Source organism: Colletotrichum acutatum (assembly GCF_030867785.1).
Source record: "Colletotrichum acutatum strain CBS 112980 chromosome Unknown BDZ83scaffold_60, whole genome shotgun sequence".
NCBI classification, from domain to species: Eukaryota; Fungi; Ascomycota; class Sordariomycetes; order Glomerellales; family Glomerellaceae; genus Colletotrichum; species Colletotrichum acutatum.
The window spans coordinates 127,786-154,206 of NW_026849054.1; the positions used below are offsets into that span (position 1 = coordinate 127,786).

Sequence of the window (26,421 nt, forward strand, 5' to 3'; positions counted from 1 at the left end):
ACTGTGGTGATGTAGAGGTTCTGGTTACTGGGCAAGGTTCCAACGGAAAGGATTTTTTTTTCTTGACATCGCATCCATTGCCTTAGCCTGCAGCTTCGCACGTCCCCCAGCCATCTTGCCTTAGTTTGGCAGTGTTTGACAGCGTTGCAGCGGAAGGGATGGAGTCAAAAGTGCGTCAGAGCTCAGGCCGAACGATACCACATGGCACCAGGTCTTTTCTTTACTTGCTGGAACCGGAGAGCTTGGGACGGGGGTTAAATCTCCCGACTGAGGGGAGGTACTCTGTGGACGCTGGCTGGCGGCGGCGATAGGGTTACATCAGGCATATCCTGGTTAACATCGCATTTCAACCCCGAAAGTAGGTCGCATCTCTCATCTCGTTGCGAGATCTAGCCCGCGCTGGCCCCCAAGATTGGTTTCTTGGGATATTACAATTTACTCGAGGGGCACTTTGCCGGGAGCCAATTCCACTCTTCTGGCTGTTTGCGCGCGACTCGCTGTTCACAAAGAGAATTCAGCTTGCCTCACAACATGAGCATGCAAGCGTGGTCGGTCTCAGCTGCGATTCCAGCCACCGGGCCGACAACTTTCGGGTCTCGGTAAGTCCAGGAGGATCAAGATGCAGCTTTGGGTTTGTGGCTGAGGATCCAAGCCAGGTTTTTCTTGTGTTGACCGTGTTGACTTTTGGTGCTGGAGTTGCCGGCAACGGGCGTGGAGCAACGAGAGAGCTTCCATCGCTTGGGGCCGAGCTTGAGCTGTGAACACCAACCTGGCGCCACTTTTGCTGCAGCACTAACCTGGAAGATAGATGAATTCCACATCAGATACCCACATCGACTTGACCAAGTTAGCTCCGGGTGGCTTCTCATTTGCTGGCTAGCAGCATGTCAACGTCAGGACAAGCGTGAGAGGCAAAGCCGACTAAAGTTGGGGCAGCCGAAATGACATGGTTCTCCAAAAATCTGGGTATCAAACAACCCAACGTTGATCGACGGGAAAGCCCACCTCGCAGTTCACCGCAGATGCTCTGCATGCTAAGGCCGGGTTCCCGTCGGCCAGACCAAGTTAAGGTACCTTGTCCAATGGTTCGAAAATCGAATAGGTGGTGGCTAGGAAATAAGGCCTGCCCATGGATTCAGGTCTACAGGGTAGGTAGCGACGTAGTCAAGTAAGGTATCCGTAGGTAGGAAGGCAAGGCACCGGGTTCGTACGTCGTGCCCAACTGCCATCCCGCACCTTCTTCTCCCGATTGACTTATAAACGGGAAGGCACTCCCTTCACCTTCCTCGTTCCTTCCCTCTGTCCTTCAATTAAGGTACTCTACTCTAATACTCCGTGCTCCACGTGACATTCCGTTGTTTACCTACCTCGATTCGGCACTCTCGAATAATATCTCTCCCCCACCCCATCCACCGAGACACCTCACCTCACCTCACCTCACCTCGAGTAACCACCAACTTCTCTCCGCCAACTCTCTTCCATTGTCACCTCACACCACACACTTTCGCTCCATCACTGCGAGATACTCTCAAGCACGCTCCCCACAACCTCGACAGCTTTGACATCAATATCAATCGTAGGTAAGTTGATATATCCTCGAGAGCTCTGGTATCACGAGCCTCCATCATTTTTTGCGCTGGCTTCATTTTCTCCTACTCCCCTGCCGCAAGCTGTTTGCCTCGATTTCCAGCTTCTTTGCCTGCCCAGTTCTTCAAGCACACGAAAAACAGAACATCGGCATTTCGCTATCAGTTTGTTTACTTGGTCTTGTGCGACCTTGGACTTGCCCCGTTCTTTCCCCAGTTACACCACACCTTCCCACAGGCGCAGCTTCCCAAATTTGCGTAACACTCATTTCCTTCACCACCTTCCACTCACCATCTCGTGGCCTTCTTTTTCCCCTTCCACCCACCCACAAAGTTGTCTCTCTTCCCTCTTCACCCCATCAACCTTTTCGTTCTTCACCATCGCAAACAATTTTTTACGCTTTCTTCCCAAATCCACGCACGCTCTTTGTCGCCAGGTAACTTTGTTCATTGACTGCTTTTGTGGAATATCTCTCCTTGCGATTATTTCCGACTTCCCTTGTTCGATTGCGAAAATCCGAGCTCTGCTAATATTCTACCTCCAGGTCCTTCATTGTCGACTTTGTTCTCGCAAACGACTCACTCTTCAGTCTTACAGAACCCATCAACAATCATTCACAATGAAGTCTTCCATCATCCTCGGTGCTGGCCTTCTTTCTGGCGCCATGGCTCAGGGCGCCTGTGGCGTAAGTAAAATTCCTCCCTCCGCTGTGAACATGGAAAATCCAGTCACATGGATTTCCATTTTCAGATGCTCGTTCTTCACGATCTTGAAGCATATGTGATTTTAACTCGATCAACAGACTGGCTGTATCTCCGCCATGCAGGGTCTCGCCTCTGACCTGGGCTGCACCGCTGGCGACAACGCCTGCCTCTGCCGCAACCCCAACTTTGCCTATGGCATTCGCGACTGCTCTTTCCAGAGCTGCACTCAGTCTTCTGATGCTGAGGCCGCTGTTGCCTCTGGCATTGAGCTCTGCCGCCGTAAGTTCTGCTGCTCCAGGCACTCTTAAACTTGATTTGTATCCACTAACAACTAAATCAGAGGCCGGTGTTGTTGTCACCGTCATCCCTGGTGCCACTGTCACTCAGCCTACTGGTACCGTCACTGCCACCGCCGTTCCGGTTGTTTCCTCGATCTTCTCTGAGATCACCTCTGGTGGCAGCACTCTCACCACTCTCCTTGGTGTCACCACCCTCACTGGTGTTGCCTCTGGTGGCAGCGAGTCTGCGACCCCTAGCCCGGTTTCCACCTCCACCTTCACCACTGTCATTACCAGCGGCGAGTCCACCATCACCTCCACTGGCGAGACTACCCTCTTTGGTGTCGGCGGTGTCCCCGGTGCCACCTCCCTTCCCCAGACCGCTGTCACCACCGAGCCTGTTGTTAGCACCATCACCTCCGACGGCAGCGTCATCACCTCTACCATTGGCTCGACCACTGTCCTTTCCTCTCTCACTGGAGGCGAGGCTTCCAGCGCTCTCTCCAGCCAGGCTAGCGAGGCTACTGGTGCCACCACCACCACTGGCGGCTCTGGCTCTGCCTCCGGTTCTGCCACTGGCACCGCTGCCAGCTCCAGCTCCAGCGGCCTTGTAAGTTCCCAACTACCTGTCTACCTTATTCTACATTCCATATTGACCTCTTTCTCTAGGCCAAGCAGACTGCTGTTCCGGTTGCCGGCTTCCTGGCTGCCGCTGGCTTTGCTGCCATGTTCATCTAAGCGCCTTTCGCTCAGATGACGATGTACTTGCTTTTCTAAGTTGCGGTAAATACCCGCCTGGACCCATAATCTTGATTTCGACATCCGGATTCATCCTCGCCTTCTACCAATTTCGACTTGACACGACACGGTTGTGACGGGCACATTTTAGTGAAATGGACAGGGAAGATGAGGTGTGGAACAAGGACGATTCGGAATTTTTCTGGAGGGTCAAACAGGCACAACGAGTTCTGGGCTGTCGATTTTCGGACGGCAATTAACAATGGTTTGATGATACAAATGGCTTTACACAAGGGACGTAATGATTTGACGGACTGATATCTAATGTGGTTTTGGTGGCCATCATAGGCACAACGTAGGCATTTGGCCGTAAAATGGTGGTGGTGAGGTAGTTGGGACAAACGTCTGTCCAAAAGTAGTAACACATTCTTCCGCCATCATGATGAGCCTAATCAGTGATGAAGCGACCCGCCTTTGTGATGCTGATCACGCCTTGCTATGGTGACTTTAAGTTTACAGTGTCGCGATCTATACTCTGTAGTATTTCTGGATAATCAACCCCCCTCCCCCCCCAACGCTGGCGTCTGTCATGTCTTCCCGAATCTTCTTGCTTATAGCTTGAGAACAGTAGTTGATGGTGACGCGAGTATATTCTTTGTTGCACGTCATAATGTACAAAGGCCGTATGCAGGGCCTCGAGGGTATCATGATCTTCTAGGTATAAGGTGATATTGTACAAAGGTTCATCTCACGCCACTCTCTTCTTCAACAGTGCCAACTTGGCAGCGAGGCTGGCGCTGACCCCTCCGTCGCTCTCCGAATCCGACGATCCAGAGCTACTCGTCGTGCTGTCGTCGTCTTCCTCGCCCAGACTTTGCTCGGCAACAATCTGGTCGACGGCGGCCGCAAACCTATCAACGTCGGCGACGGCAAGATCGCCATCACTCTCGTCCCCGTCGCTCGGCAGCTCGCCGTCTTCCAGGTTCTTGCGAGGTCTCTTGGTCTTACTGCCGCCGTCTGCCCTTTTGCCGTTGCTCTCGTGCTTACGTTTGGGAACGAGGCGCATCGGCTTCGGTTCCGGGAGTAACGTCGCCGGTAGGACCGCTCCCAATTCAACGACGTAGATTGTAGGAAACTCCGGCACCGTCGTGTCGCGCAGGGCTTCGCCGAGGGGCGTCGTTGCGTCTACGGGGTGAACGACCATCTTGCCCGTCGCTGCCGTCGCCGCAGATGTCGTGCCCGCGACGTAGAACGTGTACCTCGTCTTTTGCGCCTCTTCCTCCTCCGTTGTCCCCGTGAAGGGCTGGACGCCAGTGTGGGAAGTCCAGGTGCCGCGCGGAGAGGACTGCATGAAGAATCGGCCTGGATGCCAGGCTCCCGTCTCCGTGTCTTGGGCCGTGGCGATGGACTGGCCCGGTTTGTGTTGGTTTTTGCGGCGCTTCTTGTTTCGGCCAGATCCGCCGGTGTGAGCATTGGCTTCCTGGGTCTCCTCGTCGTCGTCTGGTGGCTGCTGCCGTTGCTGTTCCTTTCTGGCCTGCTCATCGTTGAACGACTTCTGCCCCGTGACGAAGGCCTTGTAGAGCGGCACGTCGTCGAGCGCCTTGGCTAGTACCCTCTTTGTCGTTGTTGTTTCGGTGTTCCCCACGCTCTCCTGCTGTTGTGATGGTGTCTTTGTGTCTGTGGACGAAGTGAGAAGCCATTCAACCTGCCAATTGATTCTGCCAGAGGCTTTGCTGAAGTTGGTCCCGTTCTCCTTCTGTCTGACCATTCCCACCGGCGCACGCTTCAGCAGGATCCCAAACGTAGCCAGCCTTTTCTTGAAGGGTATGCTGGAGAGCGCCTCATACCGCGCACCTCCTGGGCCGCTGTCCCCCCGCAGGACCTCGGTGACCATGACCCTCTTCTTGCGTCCATCGCGGCCCGTCTTCCACTGCACGCTGCGCACCTCGACCGGCCGCAGGTCCTCGGGTTTCAGAAGGTGTCTTTCCTCGACAATCTCCTTTTCGGAGCGCTGAACGGCGCGCTCGATGCCCGAGAGGAAGTTGAAGTCGTGGTCGACGCCCGCGGCGGTCTTGAGCTTGGAGGGCGGGACGTAGGCCGTCGCGTCGCGGATGCCGTTGCACTGGGACCAGGACTTGTGGCGCTTCGTGCAGGTCAGGGAGCAGGTCTGGAGAGTGCATCGTGGGCACTTGTATTTGGGGGGCTCGATGTGGCAGATTGCGCAAAGGCTTGTGAGGAGGGGGTCGGCCATGGCCGCTTTCGTGTTCGTGTTTGCGATTGTGGGAAAGGATAGTTGATAACAACTGTGATCAAGAATTGAATTATTACAGTATAGAGTGTAAGGTTTTAGCTCAATTGCTATCTGGAATGGTCGCGACGGGCTTGTAATGCAGAAGAGGACGACGAGACTTGGTACGCATACTCCGTCCAGGAACTTTTTCTGTTATCGCTAGCTTATCGCTAGCTTATCGGTGTCGGAGGATCTGTATCCACCTAGACGTCACATTGCCGGCATATTACATCTTCCGGCACCGCTGCACAGAGAGCCAACGTCCTGCATCAAGACATCTCGATAGAGTCAGGGTTCGCCAGTACTCGGAAATCGTGAGACATTGATATTAGAGATGATTGTACTATTGACGGAAGAAACGTTTATCTTCTCTGTGTAAGCCCGCTTCATGATACCATGGGATTGTTGTCAGAATCCAGCCAACTCTCCGTTGGCAACACCACTACTTAAGTCGAAGAGGTTCGTTCTCGAAAGAAGATGGCTACTGATCCAAAGGGATATGGGCGTCACTCACCTGATGAGGAAGGAAGGCATTAACACGATAGATGGAAGGGGCGTTGAGTCGAACATGATATCGTGGAAGGAAAATTAGGGCGACACTCTCTCATTTCCTCAGGGGTACTTTGTATCATCCGCAAGACTTCATAGTCATGCCCGTCCAGCTAAGAGACCACGAAAGTCAGATGAGCCAGCGCCGGGGTACGTTGATATGGCGATGACCAGGCTTCTTTCAATGTAGGCTGGTGAGGCTGAGTGTGGGACCTGGTGCGAGCATGTCTGCTATACCTCCTGCCAGCCGGGCTTGAGGCTGTCCATGATGTGGACAAAAGCGCGATGATGAAACGAGAATAGAGGAAGGGTGGCCTGGCCAGCCACCGTTGAGGTATTTCACCAACCTATCATAGAGAAACAGTTCTCGTTTAGATTGGTCGTATCTGCGAGAAGCAGCCCGCATCGCATGGAAGCTCTTCTATGTCTCCGAAGCAGTTGGCGCGACTTGCACAGCTAATGGGTTGCCTGACCAAACCCAGCCTTGGCTGACGGGACAAGAAGTCCGAAACCGCAACCAGCATCTCTGCCACGATCTTGTTAATCTGTTCGGAATGATCATTGGAGTTGGATTGTCATTGCAGTGCTTGGTAGTGTCGGATCGGGATGCCTCTGCCAGAGTTTTCGAACGCCATCACGTTTTCCCAAGTCATCACGTTCCGAGTGATCCGTCACATCATGTTACGCGTTGATGTGCTGAATAGTAGGAGCCTCTGAAAGATCCGTTATCTTTCAACGCCTTCTAGGCGAACACACTGTTACGGCCTCAATGTCTCTGACTTGGATCATTGGTGTGGATGTAACATCAACTAGTCTCCTGAGCACTTCAAAGCGACATCAGTCAGTCTTTTCAAGATCTTCTGTGTTTTCACATCTTATGAGTTCGTTATCAGTAATCGCAGGACCAGCGTAGCGCAACCGGATATTGTTTGGGTCGATGTGAGCAAGACGGACCCTCTAAGTACGTGCAAGCCAACATGGATATCAAAGTATCACCCAGACGAGGGCTTCAGCAGGATGAAGGGGCTAGACAGCCTCCTTTGAGACTGCGATGAAATTGAAATTCACATATTTCGCCGCTGTCGTACACTTCGGCCCGGAAAAAAGACACCCGCGCCCTTCGGCTTTGGAATAAGACTTGATAGATATTGGGTCACAGGATAAGGTATACCTATGAGATCTCTAGGTAATCCAGTCCACTTAGTATACACATTGACATCACGCACATGTTCATATTTGAAACGGTAGTTTCCTTCAACTCTCGCTGGATTCGGATTGTGGGTACTAAATAATAAGGAGAGATATGAACTGAACTAAGCAGAAGGCTCCACCCTTGGGATACAAATGATATAAAAATCGTGATAACATCCAATCCGGACACCAGCGAGCCCTGTTCAACTTGCACAGGCAGAAAAAAAAAAGGCAACACATTCGTCTCTTGAAAAAGACAGGAATCTGAAAATTGTAAACGCCGGACACAACGAAATTTTGTCCACGACCACACAGGTGCAAAAAGGTATCAGGCAAAAAGGTGTATGCACAATGTCGGTAAATCGTCCTCCCCATCGACCAAAGAGAGGGAAACTGAATTCTCTTTAGCCACTTGTTACTCCAAATGGATTATGTCGAAACCGCCAAAATAGCTCTTCAGCGGGTACCGCCAAGAGCGCTGATGCGCGCCCCAGACGGACGGTGGATCAGGCTGTCGGTATGCTTGCCGACGGTCTGCTGAGGCATCGTCTCGGACTCGCTACGATCTTCCTCGAAATCCTCATCATCCTCAACAATCTTGGTAGGGATGTCCTGGTGGATCATGTACTGCTGACTTGAGCGCTCGGGAGTTGCAGCGCTGGAAGCAAAGGACATCGCTGTGCTACTTCGGTTGGGGACCAGGTCCGGGGTGGGGGGGATGCTGGATATCCGACCAGAAGCAGGGTGAAGGAGGCTATCTTCGCCCATGTCGGATGTTGCGTTTGACTGAGTCTCGTGACCGTCATCGCTGTGGGTGGCGGAGAGGTTGCTGCGACGGCGCTGAGCGCGAAGGCGGGCCGCGCTAGCAGAGCGCTCATCAAAGTCGGCATCTTGGGCCAATTGCAGGCCCTCAACTGCAGCCTGGCATTGCTCGGCAATGTTTCTGATAATGTGCGCGATGGCATCAGTCTTGTCCTTGAGGTGGCGGTCGGCCACATCCTTGAAGCTCGAAGTAGAGAGCCTCTTGTTCGCCTCAGCGGCAGCAGAGAGGAGGCGGGCCTGGTTGACGTCGGCTTCTCTGGGAGTGATGCCATCCTCACCCATCTCTGGCTCGAAGCCTTCCTCAATTTCGTGCGCCAAATCATCGGGCTTGGTCAAAGACTGAACCAGATGCTCCATGTGATGGCTCTGGCCGCCAATCAAGCTGCGCAGATGCAGCACAACACGACGAGCCTCGTCACGCTGTCTGAGGATGGTGACGTTGGTGTGCTGAAGAGCAGCAAGCTCCTTCTTGTTGCGCTTACGCTCGCGCTCGAGTTCCTCGGCGATCTCCTGTTGGAGGACCAATGCTTCGAGAGCATCATCACGCTGCTTCTCAGTAGCACCGAGACGGACATTCAGACGACCGTTGTCATCCTTCTGCTGATCAATGAGACCTGCAAGGCGTCTGTTCTCCCTCTTGTGAGTTTCGATCTTGGCCTTGAGATCCTGGGTCTCCTTAGTGAGCTGTTCAGCAAATGCCTGGAACTTGAGGAACTGCTGCTTCCAGCTCTCCAGCTCCTCGTTGAGGTAGTTGTTGCGTTTTGTGACCTTGTTGAGCTCGGTATCCATGCGGCCCTTCAGGTTGATGAAGTCCTGCCAAGCCTCGAGAGCATCACGAGAGTACTGGTTTCTCTCGCGGACAATCTCGTTGAGATGTCTCATCGAGACCTTGGTCATCAAGGGCTTCTTGACGGAGCCACCAAAGACAGCCTTGATGCCTGTGTTGCGGCCCATCTTCTCGCAAACATGATCCATGACGGCCATAACGGTGTCCTGGTTCCACCATTCGGGATCTTGGATGGACTCGACTTCTCCACGCATAACAATGATCTGGCCGGCGGGGACGAGCTTGCCGCCACCGTAAGCGGAGCGGAGATGAGGGGGAACGCCGGAGGGAGTCACATCTCCGTTGAGAGACTGTGTCAGGCGGGTGACGAACTTGTTACGCTGGCTGGGGTTGAGTGCGGTCGGGGGGCTGGAAGTGAGAACAAAGTTGCGGTCGAGGTCAACAACCAGAGCATCCGTTGGCGCGGTGAACAAAGAGCGGCACTCGGCCGTGACACCGAGGATGTATGGACCGGGCTCCTGGACTAAATCCTTGGCATGACGAGCATGCACAACCGGGACATAGAGGCCACTCCACTCGTAGACGCGAACACAGTATCTGACAGTTTCTGCAGCCATGGTGAGCATGGCTGGGTAGTGACTGACAAAGATGATGCGGCGAGTTGGTGAAATAGCGGCCTCAACGACACCCACAATGTTGGGGATGGACAAGCAGCAGAACAGTGGCCACATGGCGAAGTTCTGGAAGCCAGTAGGCGACGAGGGGAATTGGTAGCAAAGAGCATAATCTTTCATGTCGATGCGAACCAAGTCGTTGAGTCTCGGAGCCGGGAAGCTGAGAATACGCGAGACCTCCTCGGCGTGAAACAAGTTGGTAGCCTTGTTCCAGTGGATCCACATACCTCGCAGGTAGTCTCCAAGAAGGTTGTACAGCGGGTACCGAGACAAGAATGACAAGCAGTAGGGAATCCAGTAAGTCTCGTCGGGGTTGTCGTAGTAGTCTGGTTCAGTTCTTTTACGCAGATCCCGAATTGTCTCGGCCCTCTTCTCATCGGCTCGCGACCATACGCGAAGACAGATTCCATACAAAGTGTGGGACGAGTCTTGCTGCAGAACGAAGGCATGGTGGACGCAGTGAGGCTGGCTGCGGCCAGTGCAGATCTCAACGTCGTGGGGAAAGCAAGCCTGTAAAATGTCAGCCACTCAAACTCTGAACAAAACGTATGGCAAACGGCCACTAACCCGCATGGCAGCGTGCAACGACCTGGCGATCTCGTTGTCTTGCTCCAACCTTGGGCTGCTTCCAAGAATCTCGGGCAGCCAGAATTGACCAACAGCGCCCTTCATGTGGCCAATCTTGCCCTGTGCAGGGGCTGGGGCCTTGACCCATTGCGAAGGTTCTCTGCCAACACCGCACACCATATAGGCGTGAGTAAGCGTCTTTGGGGTGCGCTGCTGGGGCTTCGCATTCAGGGTCGAGGGAATCGGCTGGGTGATGCGCGAGTGAAGGGAGGAAGTACGGCTCGGGATAATGAGGTTGTTGTCTCCCTGATCACGGGTGGTAGGTCGCCCATCGCGGTCGCCGGTCCGGGGCCGGGTGAAGGACGAGTGTGCGTTCAGCGAAGGCGCCATTTCGTCGGTGATTAGTCGTCGTTAAGAAAGAAAAGTTATGTTGAAGTTGTATAGGTGGACGTGAGAGCGAAGAAGAAGGTGACGAGGTGGTTGATGATCCGGACCACACACGAGCTGACCAGCGTGTCGAAGGAAAAGGGCCTGGCTTGATTGGATGAATCAAAAGACGGCAAGGAAGCTATCCAGAGAGCAAGCTCTCGTCAAGGAGTCGTCGGTCGAAGAAGTTGCTCAGAAGGGCGCCATTCGAAGGAGCCTCAAGGAGCAACTTGAATTGTCTGGTCTGGTTGAGCGAGAGTTGAGGCTCTAGCACAGACTGGTTGGTTGACTGACTGACTGCTCGGTGACAGGTGGGGAGAGAAGAAACAAGAAAGGAGGGAGGGAGGAAGGGGAAGAAATCGTAGACGAGACAAGAAGAGGCAGTTCCAGCTGAGGTAAAAGGGGAGAGTGGTGTCCAGGGGGGGGGGTGTTTGAATAGGAGGACGGGGAGGAGGAAGAAGTGAGGGCGAAGGAGAGGGTGTGTGGGAGAAACAAGAGGCAGATGGCGATAAAACGAGGGTGTGCCACTGGCGGGCGAGCTAAGATGAAGCGAAAGGGGGACCAAGCACCCGACGCGAAGCTGGAAAGGGAAGTGTATGGTCGAGCAGCAGCAGTGGCAGTACGGAGTACCTAGTGTAGAGGCAGGCACAGGGACGGCAAGTCAGAGAACAAACTGTGCGGCCGTGTGTGCGTACGGCGGGGAGCAGACAGAGCAGAGATGGGCAGAGACAGGGGCGAGGACAGAAACACGGGCGGACAGGCCAAGAGATGCAGCAGCGACTTTCCATTGAGAGCAACAGACCGGGGGACGGGGAATTAAGGTCTGCAGCCAACGTGCAGCAGCGTACGCAGTAGTCAGGTTCCTAGATGCAGGTTCCAATGATGTACCTTGGCCGGTATTCTTAGCGCATCTCGAGGCAGGGCAGCGTGGGCAGATACCTTACCATGCTCCTTGGGTAGCACAATACAACCGACCGCAGATTTTGACGAGTACTCGGTAGGTACCTTACGGTAAAAAAACCACGGGGCACCACCTCAGCAAGGAAACCTAAGGGAGCAGTGATAGTGCCAGGCTGAGTGAGTTGCCTGCCAGGACCTGAAGGCACGGATACCTTAGGTAAGGAAGGTACCTTACTGCGTAGAAGGGGTGATTAGGGAGCACTGTGAGGGGAGAGAAGCACGGAGAAGAGCCGTTCGCAGGTACGGGCGGGACACAGATGGGGCAGAAGACGGGTGTGCAAGGGGGCATGCAGCGCGGTGTTGCGGTACCACTGTTCGACAGGGGACAAAGTGAGGTGGGGTTCAGGAACACGCAGACAGGGGTCACACCATCTGCTCAGCTTTCATGGAAGGAAGGCTCCAACTTGATATCTGCAAGGTACACACCAAGTACCGCCCGATATACATTCTGAGGGCTGCTACTGCTGACGTTGGGAACAAGAGGGGCATTGTGATGGGCACGCCAACCACGCGCCATATGGAGACGGCAGCTTCACGGGTCGTCAAGTTGAAGTTACTCCATGGCGGCGTGGCTCTGGCAATGGGGACTGTTCCGGGGGTTTGACTCTTGCAGTTGCTGCTGTTACATTTCGGGCTGGAGGCGGGCATGGCATGACACTCTTCTTTACGGCACCTTGGGCTCCTTGTGTTTGGAATTGGACAGCACTTCCTGGCTCGCCTCACTCGCACTCGCACAATCACTATTCGTGACCAAAGGTGCAGACAGATGCGTAGGACGGCTATGGGATTGTATCGAGGTCGATAGAGGATAACAAGTGAAGTCGATATTTGCCCAAGCTAAGGGCCAGTTCAAAACTTCAGACAATAAGAGGACCCTGACGTGGAAACCGTTTCTCTCTCTTTCTCTGTTTTCCTTTGTGTACTGAGACATGACTCCGTACCAGCTCCGCTATGCGCCGCGACGAGGAAACGAACCAGTTCAGTCGATCGACAAAAGCCAAGCAAGTCCAGTTAGAGCTTCCAATAGCTTATTCGGCTTCCAAATCCCGATTCTCACTGAGAACGTGACATCAACCTCGATATGAAGGTGGCAAACGCGACACATGGCAGCTGGAACAGGGGAAAGCAAGACGAACCCATCCCATCAGTACTTACCAGCCAAGCCCCAAAAGAGCCAAGCGTGATCCGGGCATCTCAGGCAGAAGAACCGTTGGAACGAGCGGTTCAAGGAAGACAATAAAAGACAAAACGAAACAAAGCCGCTTCGGGCAATTTGCTATCTATTGGGGCACTACTTACTTTTGTTACTTTTGTAAGCAGCAGCAGCAAATGACTCCGAATTCCAAACTACTGCAATTCGTGCAGTAAGTAAGCCCCTCAAAACGATCCGATGGTCGGTCGAATCAGTCGCTTCACAAGTTCAGCCCAATCGGCAGAAGCAAAGAGCTTTTTCCCATCTGACACTCGACACTGGTCAGAGAGCCGTCGAGTCGTGTCTTTGTTCTCTGCCGTTGCCGTTGGCTCCGGGGATTGCAAGCCGTCAAGCCTCTCAGCAGAAGCTGCAGTTGTAGCGGCGACCTAGACTCCCTGACTCCTCCAGAGATTCAAGTCAACTCGTGGGAGCCTGCGAAAATGTGAGGAGCTAGCGTGCACTTATGAAATACTAGCGTCATGCGACGGCGTGTTAGCGGCTTCAATTCCTTTCCCTCGTTTTTTTTCTTCCCTTTTTTCCCTTCCATCCTTTGGTGTTCGTTCGCCCCAATCCTCTCAATGACTGGTGAGTCGTGACCAAATGTACTTTTTATTATTTTCTTTCTGGCAGTCTTCTTCTGCTGTACCCCGTACGTACACTAAAGAGTAAGGCATGTTCTCGTCAGGTCCCATCCATCACACGCACGGGCCTCTCCTTCCAAAGAAGAAGTGGATGAGGGAGGAAACCCCGGTCAAACCCAGAAAGACCCCTGCCAAAATCTGGACCTTCCTGGTCGTTCCCCTAATATTGGATCTCCACCTTTGGCTGGTGGGGACCGACGGTTTACAGCCAATGACAATCACTGCTGCCGCCGCTCAGTACCAACTGCTCTCGAAAGAAATTGACCAGTCTCGTTTGGAAATTCTGTCGCCTCCTCCTCACCACAGTCCCGCGGAATGATTGGCGATTACACCAGTTCCCTGGTTTATTGGGCCTAAAACGATGACAGCTATCTGCTTTGGGTCACGATTGTCGTCCCCGGTCTGAAGCCTCTTTGTCAGTGCTGGCATCGTCTTACCATCCGCCAAACCCTTCACGTCTCGCTCTTCTTGGGACGCGCCCACTCTCGCCCTGGTCTGTACTCCGGCGCGCCGCTCACGGATACTTTCTTTTCGCCTGACGAGCGAATGGGGTGTGTCGTCGCACCGAGTACATGGTGGACAGACCGGCGATACGGTAATTTTTTTTATTGAATGGTAGGAACACCTCGAAAGTTTGGACGGAATAGCACTCTGCTGATCCGCCTGTTCTTTGGCCAGGGAGATCATTAAACATCAGCTCGATACGATTATGCAATTCCACGCATAGCATGCTGGGCAGACCTTCCGACACGAGGTCCATGTTACCATGTGCCATGTCCTCCAACAACGAATCATGACTTTGACCCGTCTCCATATTGCACTTTCGATGGCACTCTATCGCTCACGCAAATCACCGAGGGAAAAGGCATCTGAGCGGGCGTGAGAACCCAAGTTACCCAGCGTGCGGCGTACATACCAACTTTCCACTGTTCCAACCAGCCGTACCAGCCATCCTGCAAAATAAAGCGCACAAAATGCAACCCTCAAGGGGCCTTCTCCAGATGGATGACGAATTCAAACTCAAGAAAGATCATCTGCCGAAGCGCTCAAGCCCCATCTCTGATCCCCCCCAAGACACGCTCTCCTTGCACGGGTCGTCCCTGGAGTCTGGGACGGGATAACTCGACAGGTCCTGGTCGCTCCTCGACTGGTTGGCTGAAGGGGTGTCCACGACCAACGAACCCGGATCGACGCACCTGCAGCACATCCCACACAAACAGAGAGGCTCGAGTGTTTGACGAAGGGACAGATCCGTGTGGGTTGCTGCACTGTTGACTGAGTCCCGCCGGTGCCAGCAAGACGCGGTACCTTAATATAAGGATACTGACATTTTTCACTATCACTTTGTTAGCGATAGCTGTCGCACATACTCTAGCACAAGCGCTACGCCTGACCGCCAGCTGTGAGCCGTCGGGCCTTAGGAGGCGTATAGTGCAAGAAAACCATGGCATCAACGCTAGGCCCCGGGGGCCGAAGTGGGCGGCTTGCCGGGGCGGGGACTTGGTCTCATGGCACCAAGTCTCTGTTCAGTATCTTCCGCGACGCGATTCATCCGCGGCGACTTCGCATTTTCTATCAGGGGCCTCCTTGGTTCCGTGACGGAGAAAAAAGATCTCAAATCAAGCAGGCCGGGTTGCGGAACGAAGGCTATGGGAAATGGGTCACGACAGAGGGCAGAAGATGCAGAACACGCCGAAAGACCCGCGACCCAGCCCGATGCTGCCTTGCTTTATGGATACATGAACGGCGATCTAATTACCTATGACTTTCGCCTGGTGGAGGCAAAGCTGTTGGGGCTTGGCATGAAATAGTCAGTGCAAACTGCAAAGTATCCATACACTCTGTCGCCGGACATCAACGAAGCGCCAGCCGCGCTAACGAATGGGCCTCATCGACAAATGGCGTACAATCTTTGCGAAAGTGGGAGCTCCTCACTCTATTTGAACAAGGTGTTTGATGGACCGCAAACACCCGTCGGGATCTTTCCAGAGACATGAACTAAAAAGGACTAGTATGTACCAATTTAATAAGTGATCGCAGCCTCGCAGGGGGCACTGCTGTCTGTTGGTGAGCGCGGTTTGCTTCCTCGAACCCATGGATGTATGCTTACTTATCTAAATGTACCAGATATATTGAAACCTGCTCCTTCACTTCCAGAAGCACAGCACGTCAATCTGCCTCCCGTGGCCTGGAACTGGAGGTGCCCGCATATCCACCAAAGCCAGCCATACGCATCATCGTTTGAATGAGCCGTCCCATTTTGCTGAATTCTCGAACTCCGCCTGTCATCTACAGCAGACGCGGCCCGACTTGCACTACCGCCATTGTCTGAAAGGCGCCACATCCATCAGGGCGCTTTGACCCGCCGCTCTGGAGACCAGGAAAATCTGGCAGTTTGGGTGACGCTGGCTGGCCCTCTTCGGGGCCGGAGCACACAGCGACTTTAGATATCTCGTCCGTGTTAAGGGCTGGCTACCTGTATTAATGGTCCGCATAAAACGCAAGCCGTGGATCTGTAACCCGAACGATGGTCCCCCACTGGCCGGAGACAGGCCCAGTTCCATGTTGCTCCGACTTTACCTGGCTATACGGCGGAGACTTTGGTGTTTACTGTCCTAGGGGCTGGGAGAACGTCCAAAGGGGGGATGGATTGTGCACTTTCTTGAGAAGAAAGACTTCCACTCCTCTTTCTCTTCCACTTGTGGTGGCCCGGCTTCTTTCTTGTGGTTGCAACTTGTTGGTACCGCCCAGCTCTAGATCAATTTGCACTTGTCAGCTGCGCGTTCCACCGAAGAACTGACCTGGACCTTGTCGTGATCTGAGCATGAATCCCGAGACCCTGAACGCTGTCTTATCTCGTACATACGCACCGCACTGATTCACTGAGGATCAGTTACAGCAACAGCAACAGCAACGCAGCAGTTCTAGACTCCCAGCTCCCCATCCTGCTGAATGTTCGACAGCGGGCTCTCGGGCGATCCCTGTCTTCTGTCTATCTGAGGCTGGTTTCGATCTCTTTGATCCAAAGTCCACATGTGGGCAAACAGCCTACCCAAATCCACCTAGTCCTCCTGCAGGCTGCAAACACTGACCGTGAAAGTGGTATTGGGTCAAAGTCTCCATCCGCATCCTTGGCTCTGCCACCGTTGTTGATGAGAAACCCTGGTCTTTTCGGTACGTACCTACCCGAGTGAGCCGTCACTTCGTCAAACGAGAGAATGGAAGAAAAAGAAAGAGGGAAAAGGCCCAAACGCGGTAAAACGAGATTAGAGAGAGGCTTGCTACCGAGAACCTCAGAGCTCAAGGCCATTACAACGCCTTGATCCTGAAATGTGACTGTGACGTAGTCAGCGATGGGCATCATGGTGTGTCACGTTCCCGTTTGCGCAATTTCATTTGCAGCTCGAGTTCCTCGAGTACACTGCGTTTGTGGCAATTTCATCACAATGGAAGCTACTTCAACGGTCACGCCCTTCCCGGTGGCCCCGGTAGCATGGACAGACGGACACTGTGCCCAAGCCTTGCTAATCGCTCAATACGAAATGCCTCAGCCCATGATAAATGAGGTCTCGGCGCACTGTCCCTCGAAACTGTGAGCCGTCATTTCTTGGAAAGGTGATAGTGGTTCCATTGAACTTTGACAGTCAAGGTCAGCATTTCGTATCTCCTGAACGGGCCGTGCGACGAGTCCGTCCTGAGGTGTATGGAAATCAATATTGACTGCCGCCAGGAGCCCCGAGAAATTCGACTCGTTTCTCGACGAAGCGTCTTCCTTCGTTCGAGTACGCCCCGTCGTCCTCGGGCGAGTATCTCATGAGTCGTCTCTGAGGCTCCGACGCTGCGCGGATTCTTGGCCTTTTCGATTGCGGGTGATCTATCACCTGCGGAAGCCTTTGTCAACATCACCCCGTGTTGCAATTCCGGGATCCCCGGCCAAAGTCCAACTATGCTCCGTATCTCGACTTGAAGCCTTCGCTGGCTCAAGTTTCGGATGTTGACGAGATCAAACCAACCCAACAGGCACCAACAACAAGCCGAGAGGGCACAGTACTGTGACCAAACGGCCTACCGTAGGAGCATGAATACTGTCTCCGCAAGATACCGAATCCGTGCCTTGTCCGCGAGTTTCCACGAGGCTTGGCAACCGTCTTTCCCAGCCAGCCGAGCCGCGCGATCGACACGGGGCGAGACTCGTGGGCCGGGAGGACGGCGCAATGCTATTCCAAGGCAGGACGGTCTGCTATGCTGGTCTGGGAAGGTTCAACGACGGAGCTACGGCATCATTGCTAGCCACGGCCGCTCCGTGGTGGGGGTGGTCAAGTCCACGTGCTGGCTCTGGGCAAAAGATCTAGTCTCATGTTTCGAAACAATGAAACTGAGCAAACGGCGCTTTATATCGTCGAGTTATTCTCAGACAGGGACCTGTTCTCTTGTTTTTTTCGGGCGAAGCCGTTTCGATTCCACTTGCCGACGTCACTAGCGGATATCGGGAGAGAATTTCACGTGTAGCGGCACAAGTTTGATCGAACTTGTGGTTGAAAGGTCTTTAGTTGACGAAGCTTGCAAAGCTTATGAAGCTTGATGAGGCCACCTTGGTTACCTACGATTTTGTGGCGCCTCTCTTTTCTTTGTTAAGGAAAAGATTCAAAGAAGCCAACCATTGCAAGGCCGCCTCTAGGAGCTTATTCTTCAACCAAGATACCCTCGTCCAGTGTCGAACGGAAATCTCAACTCTCTCAGGCGATGTTTTCCCAAAAATGAGATCCGTCAACTTTTCCCAGTTTCGATGCCATTGGACTTACCGTACCCGCCATCCTTTTTGACTCAGACCATCTTCTATGCCGGAGCTCAAACACGTTACAAGTATCCTATGGAACAATATGGCTTCTGTCGAATTATTCCGAAGCCAGATTCCAGCGCATTTTCCGCAACCGGAATTCCCTCGTTCCATCCCCGGCCAGGACGGATCGGACGCGGAGATATTACGGGGCCGTATTTCGCATACAAACTGGAGCCTTCGGATCTTGCCCCCTCTTTTCGCGGGACCCGAGAATCCGAGTATCGGGGTTAACGATATCGGACCGCCGCAACTTCCACTTGCCAGTCAGCCGAAGCGGTCAAAAGGCCTTTCGGCTATGCAAAGCAAAGCCAAGGCCGACGAGCCCAGCCAGGACTTGCGGAGCGCCGCATTTCCATCGAGTGAGGTGGCGAAATGGTCCTTTTTTCTTCTTCTTTTCCCACTTACGTTGCAGAAGCAAATGTTCCTTTCAACAACTGAGATGGATGGCACACTTCCAAGATGCTGAGTTCTTACGCAGGATGCAGGGGCATCCACACCCGTCCGATATCTATGGGAGGAAAGCGTGTGTGTACGGATGCCTACCTACTCGCTTTCGTAAGGGATGGATGGGACGGGAGGCGAGTGCTCCCGCCTCTGCACGCCTTTGATAGTATGTCTCTCTTGAACGGCTAGCCCGTGACGTTTGGAGCGCGTTCGCGCCTGGGGATCATGACGATCTGTCGCAGACTGGCAGAATGACGAATTCGAACAGCATTGCAAAACATGACAGCAGAGCCAAAAAAAAAAAAAAAAAAAAAAGCTTTTGCTCCCGCGTCATCCGACCTTTCGTCAGTTCCTTCCAGTATCTACAGCTTCTCATACTGGCGACAAAGGTGCCGCAGGTGTTCACGTCACTTCTCACTGGCATGCAGGATGGGACGCAAGAGCTCTCAACGTTGAGGTTGTCCCTGCAGGTAGGTGAGACATTGCTTGACATGTGAATGTGGGCACATGTGGCTGGTGCAGGTGGGGACAGTTGAGGGAACGCAATCAGGGGACAGGGGGGTTTGCTTCCCCTACCACGTCAAAATTGTCCGATGATTTTCAGGTTTATCTTTGACGGATAGGAGCAGAAAACGGCCGAGTATTGCTTGTAATGGGAAGACGAGAAACGGGTCGTTGCGTTGATGGCCAGTCAGGTGAGAGATGAGACCTAACGAAAGTGGCGACGGCGTACAGACAGGTGGGTTCATGTCGTCCTCGATGCTTGGCTCCCGAGGTGCCATTTGATTGTTCACCCGGCCAAGCTGGACGAAGACGGCATCGTCGACGATGAGAGCCGCGGCAGCTTGCCTTGAAAAGGGGGGCCATAGTCCGAGCTCCGAGAGGCGAATTTCGTCTGGCGGGTTCGAGCAATTGAGTATCTAGCTTCTGTGCTCATCAAGAGATGGCAAATGCCATAGCTTCACGGAAGAGAAATGGAGATTGGAAAGGGTCACTGGCGTATCGACTGGCTTGTCACGGGTCAAGTTACATTTAATTCCTGGGGGGCAGCGACGGCGTCAACCAGCATTACGAAGACGGCCAATTTAGGGACATCGACTTCCAAAGGAGAAAACAGCGCCAGCTTCACAAGCAACGGAATACAAGATCGGAGGCGCAGAGAGGTCCCTCCCGGGCCTCCCCCTCCCACGGTCCACAGTCCGCCACACACCAGCTCGAGTGGGCTGAAGACCGGACCGCGTAGCATCACACCCAAGCGTCTGCCACAAGGCTACCTAGCCAGGTCAGGTACCTTGGGCTAGTCGGTACGCGACGGAGGGATTTTTTGATGAGTAGAAAGCAATAAGAGACCCCCCCTTCCCTCGCTCCCTCGAGGTGAAAAACGAGTGCGAAGCTCGCCCTCCAACTTGGCTTACTGTGTCCCGCTATTTGGGCCTAGGGCGTGGTGGTGCAGGACGAGCGCCAGCCGTTGGCTTGGGATCTCCCCGTGATAAAGTTTGGGGTGATGTGAGGCGATAAGCCGGGGTGGGCGCATGGCCAATTGGGTTGTGGGAGGAACTTGGGGGTCTCTTGCCCCTCCTTGACACTCGAGATGGTGTTTCTGTAGAGCGTAACCGCGAGGTAGGTAGGGACGCGAGATGTCTATGTGATAAATTAGACAGACACGACAGAGCTAGGTTGAGGAGACAAGATACTGTATCAAGAGGTGGAAAGGGGGAACGAGAATTGTGACCACGGAGATCATCCTCCGAATGAAGCACTGATGACTGACTGAATAATGCATGACAACTCGAGGTAAATGTCATTCAAAGCGCCTCATCTCATTCATGACCCAGCAAGCCGCAACTCACAGACTGGACACAATGGTGGGTGGAAGTAACCCGTCCGCTGGGACACAGATCAGCGGGTGCTCCGGCAAACTGTAAGATAAGGCACGCATACGTGTTGAGCAGCGACTTGTTGACCGGGCGCTTCTTTCCTCTCCCGCCGCCCTTTCGGTGTGGCAGTTCTCCGTACCTATGCACCTTTCTTACCTATGTACTCAACAACTAGGTAACCTCACCTACCTCAAGAGCAAGAGCAAGAGCAAGAGCAAGAGCAGCTATCCTCCCCTCCCCTCCCATCCCATGCTTCCTTCTTGCTGCTGACTTGCTGCTTGCACCATCAGCTCCAATGATGACATAATGACGGGCCCGACCACGGCATGCAGGAAAACGCCGTGCGTTCGCGTATGTCTTCCGTGCCGGAGGGAAGGGGAGGAGAGGGGGAGGGGAGGGGGGCGATTCCGGTCATTCGTTCAAGGACTGCAATCATCAATGGTCTGATCCAGACGCAACCGAATTTGCCAACAATTCGCAGGGCACACAGCGCCTCAGCATCTCAGGAACGCGGCTGCGACCGCGAGTCTGTGAAGGGACCGCTTGAGTGTGGGAGCTTACGTACCAATACCCTCCTTCTTCTCCTCTTCCTCCTCACCTTGGCCTCACCACCCGTTTCGTCTTTTGGTCTGGACTAGACCATATGCCTGCCTTCGAAGCCCTTGAGCATACGGTTTTTCAACCACGGGATATGGGGATGCATCATATGTTTAACGTCCCTATCTGCTGACCGTAGGATCAACATGACGAGAAAAAATAATAAAAGGAGCCCTGTCCAGTTGTCACGGCCGAGACCCTCTTTTGCCTTCATTTTTAACTCTCTCCGTCCCTTCCAGCATTCCACTTTGACACGATTTGGCGGGGCGAGAGTTCGTGTACCACTTTCACATGTCAGGAGCCGGGGTCACGATAGGGACGCATGCAAGCCATTGCTGGTGCTGGTGCTGGTGCTGCTGTTGTTGTTGCTTGCTACAGCTATAGACAAGTTTGATACTACAGAACTATCGCTCGCCTTGCCAAATGTATTTATCCATCCTACCTTGGACAATCCTTACCGCTGCGTCCTTTTTCTTCCTATTGCTAGAGTTGCTGCTGAAGCTGTTTCTCCCAATGAGAGATAGCTACCTTAGTACACAAGGTGCTTGTGCACACGCACCTGCCCTGCGGGTTTTGCTGCCCACGGGCGGGACGGACAGGGATATGTGCTTTGGAAGCTGCCGTCAGCAGTACAAGGTACTATCGCATGTGGCTTGACCAGCTAGCTACCTCACTTGCCTTACCTACTTATCTCATGAACATCCACCTGACTATGGCAATTGTCATTAACTCCCCACGATATTATTGAGCAGGCAGGGAATTTTGACTCATTAATGCCTTGTTAGAACAGGGCAAGCAGCGACCCAAAATTGTAGCAGTGAGTCTGTGAAGAGGAGTACAGAAGATAGCTTGAACAACAGCTAGGTACAGAGTGGTAGTAAGAGGGACCAACGAGAAAGAAAAAAAAGACGACATCCTACTGGCATGTGGCGCATGTACCTCGTTGGTAGGGATACTTGGCCCGGACCCGCCACCACGGCATTCCTGGGCGTCCCTTTCCTCGCATTCGACCTGTGATGTCTGAAGCACATGCTAATCAATCTAGTCTCGCATCCTAAGGGGTTCAGGCAACATGGTTAGGCCAGCCCCATACAACAAGACGTGGTGAGGTGGGCTCTTTCTCATGCTCTCATCTTCTCACCTGTCCTGTCCTGTCGTCTCGACCAAGACGTAGATAAATACTTTCATTTCAGTCCATGCCCGTCTGTGGCGTCAACCTCGTCACCACCCATCTGTACACGCTCTTCTCCGTTCCAGCCGCCTCTCGGTCTCCAACACCCATCTGCTGCTATCTGTGAGTCTCCCTCCTCCTTTCACACTCACTCCCCTTCTTGCCCTCCTCCTTCTACGCCTCTCTCATGTGCGTCCCGTCTTGTCTCTCTCCCTTTTAGCTTTGACTTACCTGCTACGTTTCCCTTCCCTCCAATACGTCCTTCTCTTGATTCTTCCCTCTTCAACAACCAAAACCCTTTCCATCTTCCTACACTCCCAACGCTACTGCCCAATAAATATCTCGACTCGCTTCACTCTCCTAGCCTTTCCCGCCCTGCTCTGGACTTGATCAGTTCTGATATTGGATCGTTCAGCAAATTCTCTATATCTACTACGAGACTCTACCCCGGAGCCTCAACCGCAGCTTTCCTAAGCCGCAAGCTCCCCCCTGCGCACGAGCTTACTCCGCAGCAAATACTCCTCCAACCCTCGACCAGAATTCGCCGGGCTTCACGCTTCGACGAATTAACAACTTCGACTTTCCCACGCGACTCCCGCCAACCTACTAAATGCCCAAAATGGCCCAAGTCAACGGTGACCTCCCGAGCGTGCCCTCGGCTGCTCTCCAGGTGTGTTACCAATGAATGCAACCGAACTTTGACTCTTATCGCAACTTCTTACTAATTGTCTTGGATAGCACTTCCTGGATTATCCTGTAGTACACGACGGCGTCGTTACCTTCAGGAACCACCCTGTCGGCAAGAAGTCACTAGTCTACAGCGACTCTGCCTACAAGACCTTTGCCGAGCCTCTTCTCCCTTACTTCGCTCGTCCTTGGGGATACCTGCGCCCCTATGCCGAAAAGGCAGACAACCTCGGCGACCAGGCCCTGACCAAGGTTGACGAGCGCTTCCCCGTCGTCAAGAAGCCGACCGAGGAGCTGTATGCCGGTGCCAAGGGCATCATTGCCCTGCCCATTCGCACCGGCGTCGAGGCCAAGGACCACGTCCTGAAGACGTTCAGCCAGCAGAAGAAGAAGGTCGGCAGTGAGAACGTTGTTGCATACGGCAAGGCACTTATCGGAACCGCCCTTATCACCACCAGTGAACTCATTATTTGGGTTGGCGACGTCATCCACTACAAGAAGGAGGAGGCCAAGGACGTGGTCAACGAGAAGGTCAACAACTAAGCACCATGGCTCGTAATTGTCTAGCTTGCTGATGTTTTCCCTCAACCCCATCCATTTCATATACCCTTCCCTCCCTACGCGGCATTCTTGAACCAATTACAGGTTCCGGAAACGCAGTCATGATGGCGAACGCTTCTACGACATGCAGCAAGGAACGGAATCTATACCTCGGATAAAGAGCTTTTCATGTACTGTTTCTGTGTGCTATGCTGATTTCCTTTGTCTGTTCCAATCAGTGGTGTACGAGGGAGGAAGAGAGAGTGGAGAGAAGAGGCATCTAGTGCGCCGCTCCGGCCCTTCATTTCCAGAGACCAATCGGACTCGGGCTATTCCCTCCGGGGCTGATGGCGGCCGCCAAGGCGCCCGATTGGATCTTCCCTCAAGGTTGATGGGCATGGTAAAGACGGCTTGAATTTCGGCGGACGTTGTAATCTTTTCCGAAAGGTTGAACCTATGCTGGAGCTGGAGTTGGTATCGGATTTTTCATAGGATTCAAAAATCTTAATAGACACTCTGTGTCTTCTGACCAAGCTTGCCGTTGTATGTGACGTAAGCACCGCGTGAGACCAAAATGCTAGCTAGGTAGCACGGGAGCTCACCCGCACAGGCCCGAGTCTTCGTAGATACGAAAGCTATTGTGCAGAGTTGGAGCATCCAAGAGTGATCCAAACTCTATGTTCTATTTTCCATGATTGTGAGGGCAGTCTCGAGCAATAAGTCGCGCTCAACATCAGATCAACACACTGCAAGACCTGGGGAGGAGAAAGAGCGACTGGGGAAGGTTGCTTGCTGCCGATTGGCGGCTCTCGTGTGCTGTCATTGGTCACAGTGATTGGCCAGCATGTTAACAACCGAACAAACTGTTTGCAGCTTCCCGACCTGACCTTAGGGACGTAGTACCTTAGCTTCCTGAAGGTCCACACGTCCCTTGGTATTCAATTGCTGACGTAAAGATCATCAGCTAGGAACTCAATGAGAAGAGCGAGACGCTAAGGATGTACCTAGCACGCGGGTGACAGATTCATTCGCCGCTCTTCTGAACCAAAACTGCCCCTTCTACGTCGACCAGGCCTAATAAATTAAGTTCAAAATGTTCAAAAAATAAAATAAAAAAACACTTTAGCCTCTTCGCTAGACTCAGGTAGTATTTCCGACCTTATTCGGTGCTGAATAGGCTCTTGGGAAAAAGAGAGAGCTTGAGAGAAGCGGCGGATGATTTTGTCACCCGCGTGCCTAGGTACCCTACCCTGGCGGAGATGGTGGGCAAAGCTCGCGCCGCGAGACTGAAGAGGCGTGGTTTTCCCTTGCTGATGTAAATTTGACTAATGCGTCGTTGCTTACCAGAGAAGCGCATAATATGATTCCTGACGATGCTGTTGCTGCGCACTTTGCCGCATTTTTCTGAAGCTAAAGTAGTATTTGCAATGTGGAGAGTACCAACATATCTCTAGGTCCTTGGTCAAATAGATTCATCTTCTCCTTTCTAGAATTCTTACACTTGATTCTCCTCACTCTCATCCTTAGACTCGCTGAAAAGCGATCCGCCTACATATATCATCCCTGATCGCCGCCCCTCATCAATGAAGTCCTTCTCATTCTGGCTATCCATCATTATTGGAATTGCATCGATTGTAACTTTTCGAGAATACATAGTGGGCGTAGCATTCGCGACAGCAACGAGCTTGTTCAACTCCCTGAGCAACATTGGGAACGGAAACGTATTCGACTTTGAAGCCAAGTCTTCGCAGCAACAAGAATCTCAAGTAGACCATCACCTTTACGCCACCGACATGTCTGTCCCTCGCGCGATCCGCAAAGTCTTTCTGGCCGTTGAACAGGCTGAGGGTGCTGGTGCTCGCGTTCGTCGCTCCATCGGCACGCCTCAGCTCAAGAACTTTTCACCATTTTTGATGCTTGGTGAGTTATTAATCAGTCCCTCAAGACCAGCTCACTTTTCTTCAAGCTGAGCCTCCTTAGACAGTACAGTCCAAGCTTTGCTAACACGAGATTACAAGACCACTTCCGTATTGCCCCCGGCTCGGGCTTCCCGGACCACCCCCACCGCGGTCAGGAGACAATCACCTACCTCCTCCACGGCGGCGTCGACCATGAGGATTTTGCCGGCAACAAGGGCACCATCGAGGCCGGCGATCTGCAATTCATGACGGCCGGCCGCGGCATCATGCACGCCGAGATGCCCAAGCAGAACCCGGATGGCAGCGCCAACGTCGGTCTGCAGCTGTGGGTCGACCTGCCCAAGCACCTAAAAGCTTGCGAGCCGCGGTACCGCGATCTGCGGGCTAAGGAGATCCCCACTGTCGACGTCGACGGCGGTAAGGTCCACGTCAAGGTCATCTCGGGCCAGAGCCACGGGGTCGACTCGGTACGAGACCTGGCGTACACGCCCGTGTGGATCTTGGATGTTCAGATCAAGCCCGGCGGCCGGATCGCGCAGCCAGTGCCCAAGGGGTGGAACACTTTTGCGTACACCCTCGAGGGACAGGCCATCTTTGGTGAGGGGACGCAGAAGAGGGTGGTGGACGAGTTCCACAATGTAGTGTTCGAGGAAGAGGGCGAGATCGTCAACGTCGAGGTTGATGCCGGTGCGGATAAGGACGCGAGGTTCGTCCTCATTGCTGGGACGCCTCTTGACCAGGAGATCGTGCAGTACGGCCCCTTTGTCCTGAGTTCCAAGGCCGAAGTGTACCAGGCCCTGATGGACTATCAAACTCACTCCAATGGGTTTGAGAGGGCCGAAGGTTGGCAGAGTGAGATCGGGAAGTCCATGGTTGAATAAGATGATGGGCTTTTGCACCCGCTGTCCGTATTTGGTTTGTAGTTTGGAAGTATCATGTA

At 53.3% G+C, this 26,421-nt stretch overlaps 6 protein-coding genes across 6 annotated transcripts; 4 read left to right on the top strand and 2 right to left on the bottom strand.

Annotated features, from left to right (window-relative positions):
• Nucleotides 1–2,206: 2,206 nt before the first annotated feature.
• On the top strand, nt 2,207–3,307 carry BDZ83DRAFT_652753 (uncharacterized protein; the record flags this gene model as incomplete). Its single annotated transcript, XM_060510549.1, has 4 exons — nt 2,207–2,272; nt 2,390–2,570; nt 2,632–3,179; nt 3,239–3,307. 4 exons carry the CDS (start codon nt 2,207–2,209, stop codon nt 3,305–3,307), a joined length of 864 nt encoding a protein of 287 aa, XP_060363861.1.
• A 748-nt stretch (nt 3,308–4,055) lies between these two features.
• On the bottom strand, nt 4,056–6,413 carry BDZ83DRAFT_652754 (uncharacterized protein; the record flags this gene model as incomplete). Its single annotated transcript, XM_060510550.1, has 2 exons — nt 4,056–5,474; nt 6,384–6,413. 2 exons carry the CDS (start codon nt 6,411–6,413, stop codon nt 4,056–4,058), a joined length of 1,449 nt encoding a protein of 482 aa, XP_060363862.1.
• A 1,380-nt stretch (nt 6,414–7,793) lies between these two features.
• BDZ83DRAFT_753184 (DENN domain-containing protein) lies at nt 7,794–10,577 on the bottom strand (the record flags this gene model as incomplete). Its single annotated transcript, XM_060514320.1, has 2 exons — nt 7,794–10,130; nt 10,188–10,577. 2 exons carry the CDS (start codon nt 10,575–10,577, stop codon nt 7,794–7,796), a joined length of 2,727 nt encoding a protein of 908 aa, XP_060363863.1.
• A 7,709-nt stretch (nt 10,578–18,286) lies between these two features.
• BDZ83DRAFT_652756 (uncharacterized protein) lies at nt 18,287–19,544 on the top strand (the record flags this gene model as incomplete). Its single annotated transcript, XM_060510551.1, has 3 exons — nt 18,287–18,605; nt 19,059–19,160; nt 19,426–19,544. The coding sequence occupies 3 exons, from the start codon at nt 18,287–18,289 to the stop codon at nt 19,542–19,544; spliced, it is 540 nt and encodes a 179-aa protein (XP_060363864.1).
• A 3,410-nt stretch (nt 19,545–22,954) lies between these two features.
• BDZ83DRAFT_753186 (uncharacterized protein) lies at nt 22,955–23,565 on the top strand (the record flags this gene model as incomplete). Its single annotated transcript, XM_060514321.1, has 2 exons — nt 22,955–23,005; nt 23,074–23,565. The coding sequence occupies 2 exons, from the start codon at nt 22,955–22,957 to the stop codon at nt 23,563–23,565; spliced, it is 543 nt and encodes a 180-aa protein (XP_060363865.1).
• A 1,580-nt stretch (nt 23,566–25,145) lies between these two features.
• Nucleotides 25,146–26,362, top strand: BDZ83DRAFT_753187 (RmlC-like cupin domain-containing protein; the record flags this gene model as incomplete). The annotated part of the gene is made up of 2 exons (XM_060514322.1): nt 25,146–25,482; nt 25,581–26,362. The coding sequence occupies 2 exons, from the start codon at nt 25,146–25,148 to the stop codon at nt 26,360–26,362; spliced, it is 1,119 nt and encodes a 372-aa protein (XP_060363866.1).
• Between the last annotated feature and the right edge of the window lie 59 nt (nt 26,363–26,421).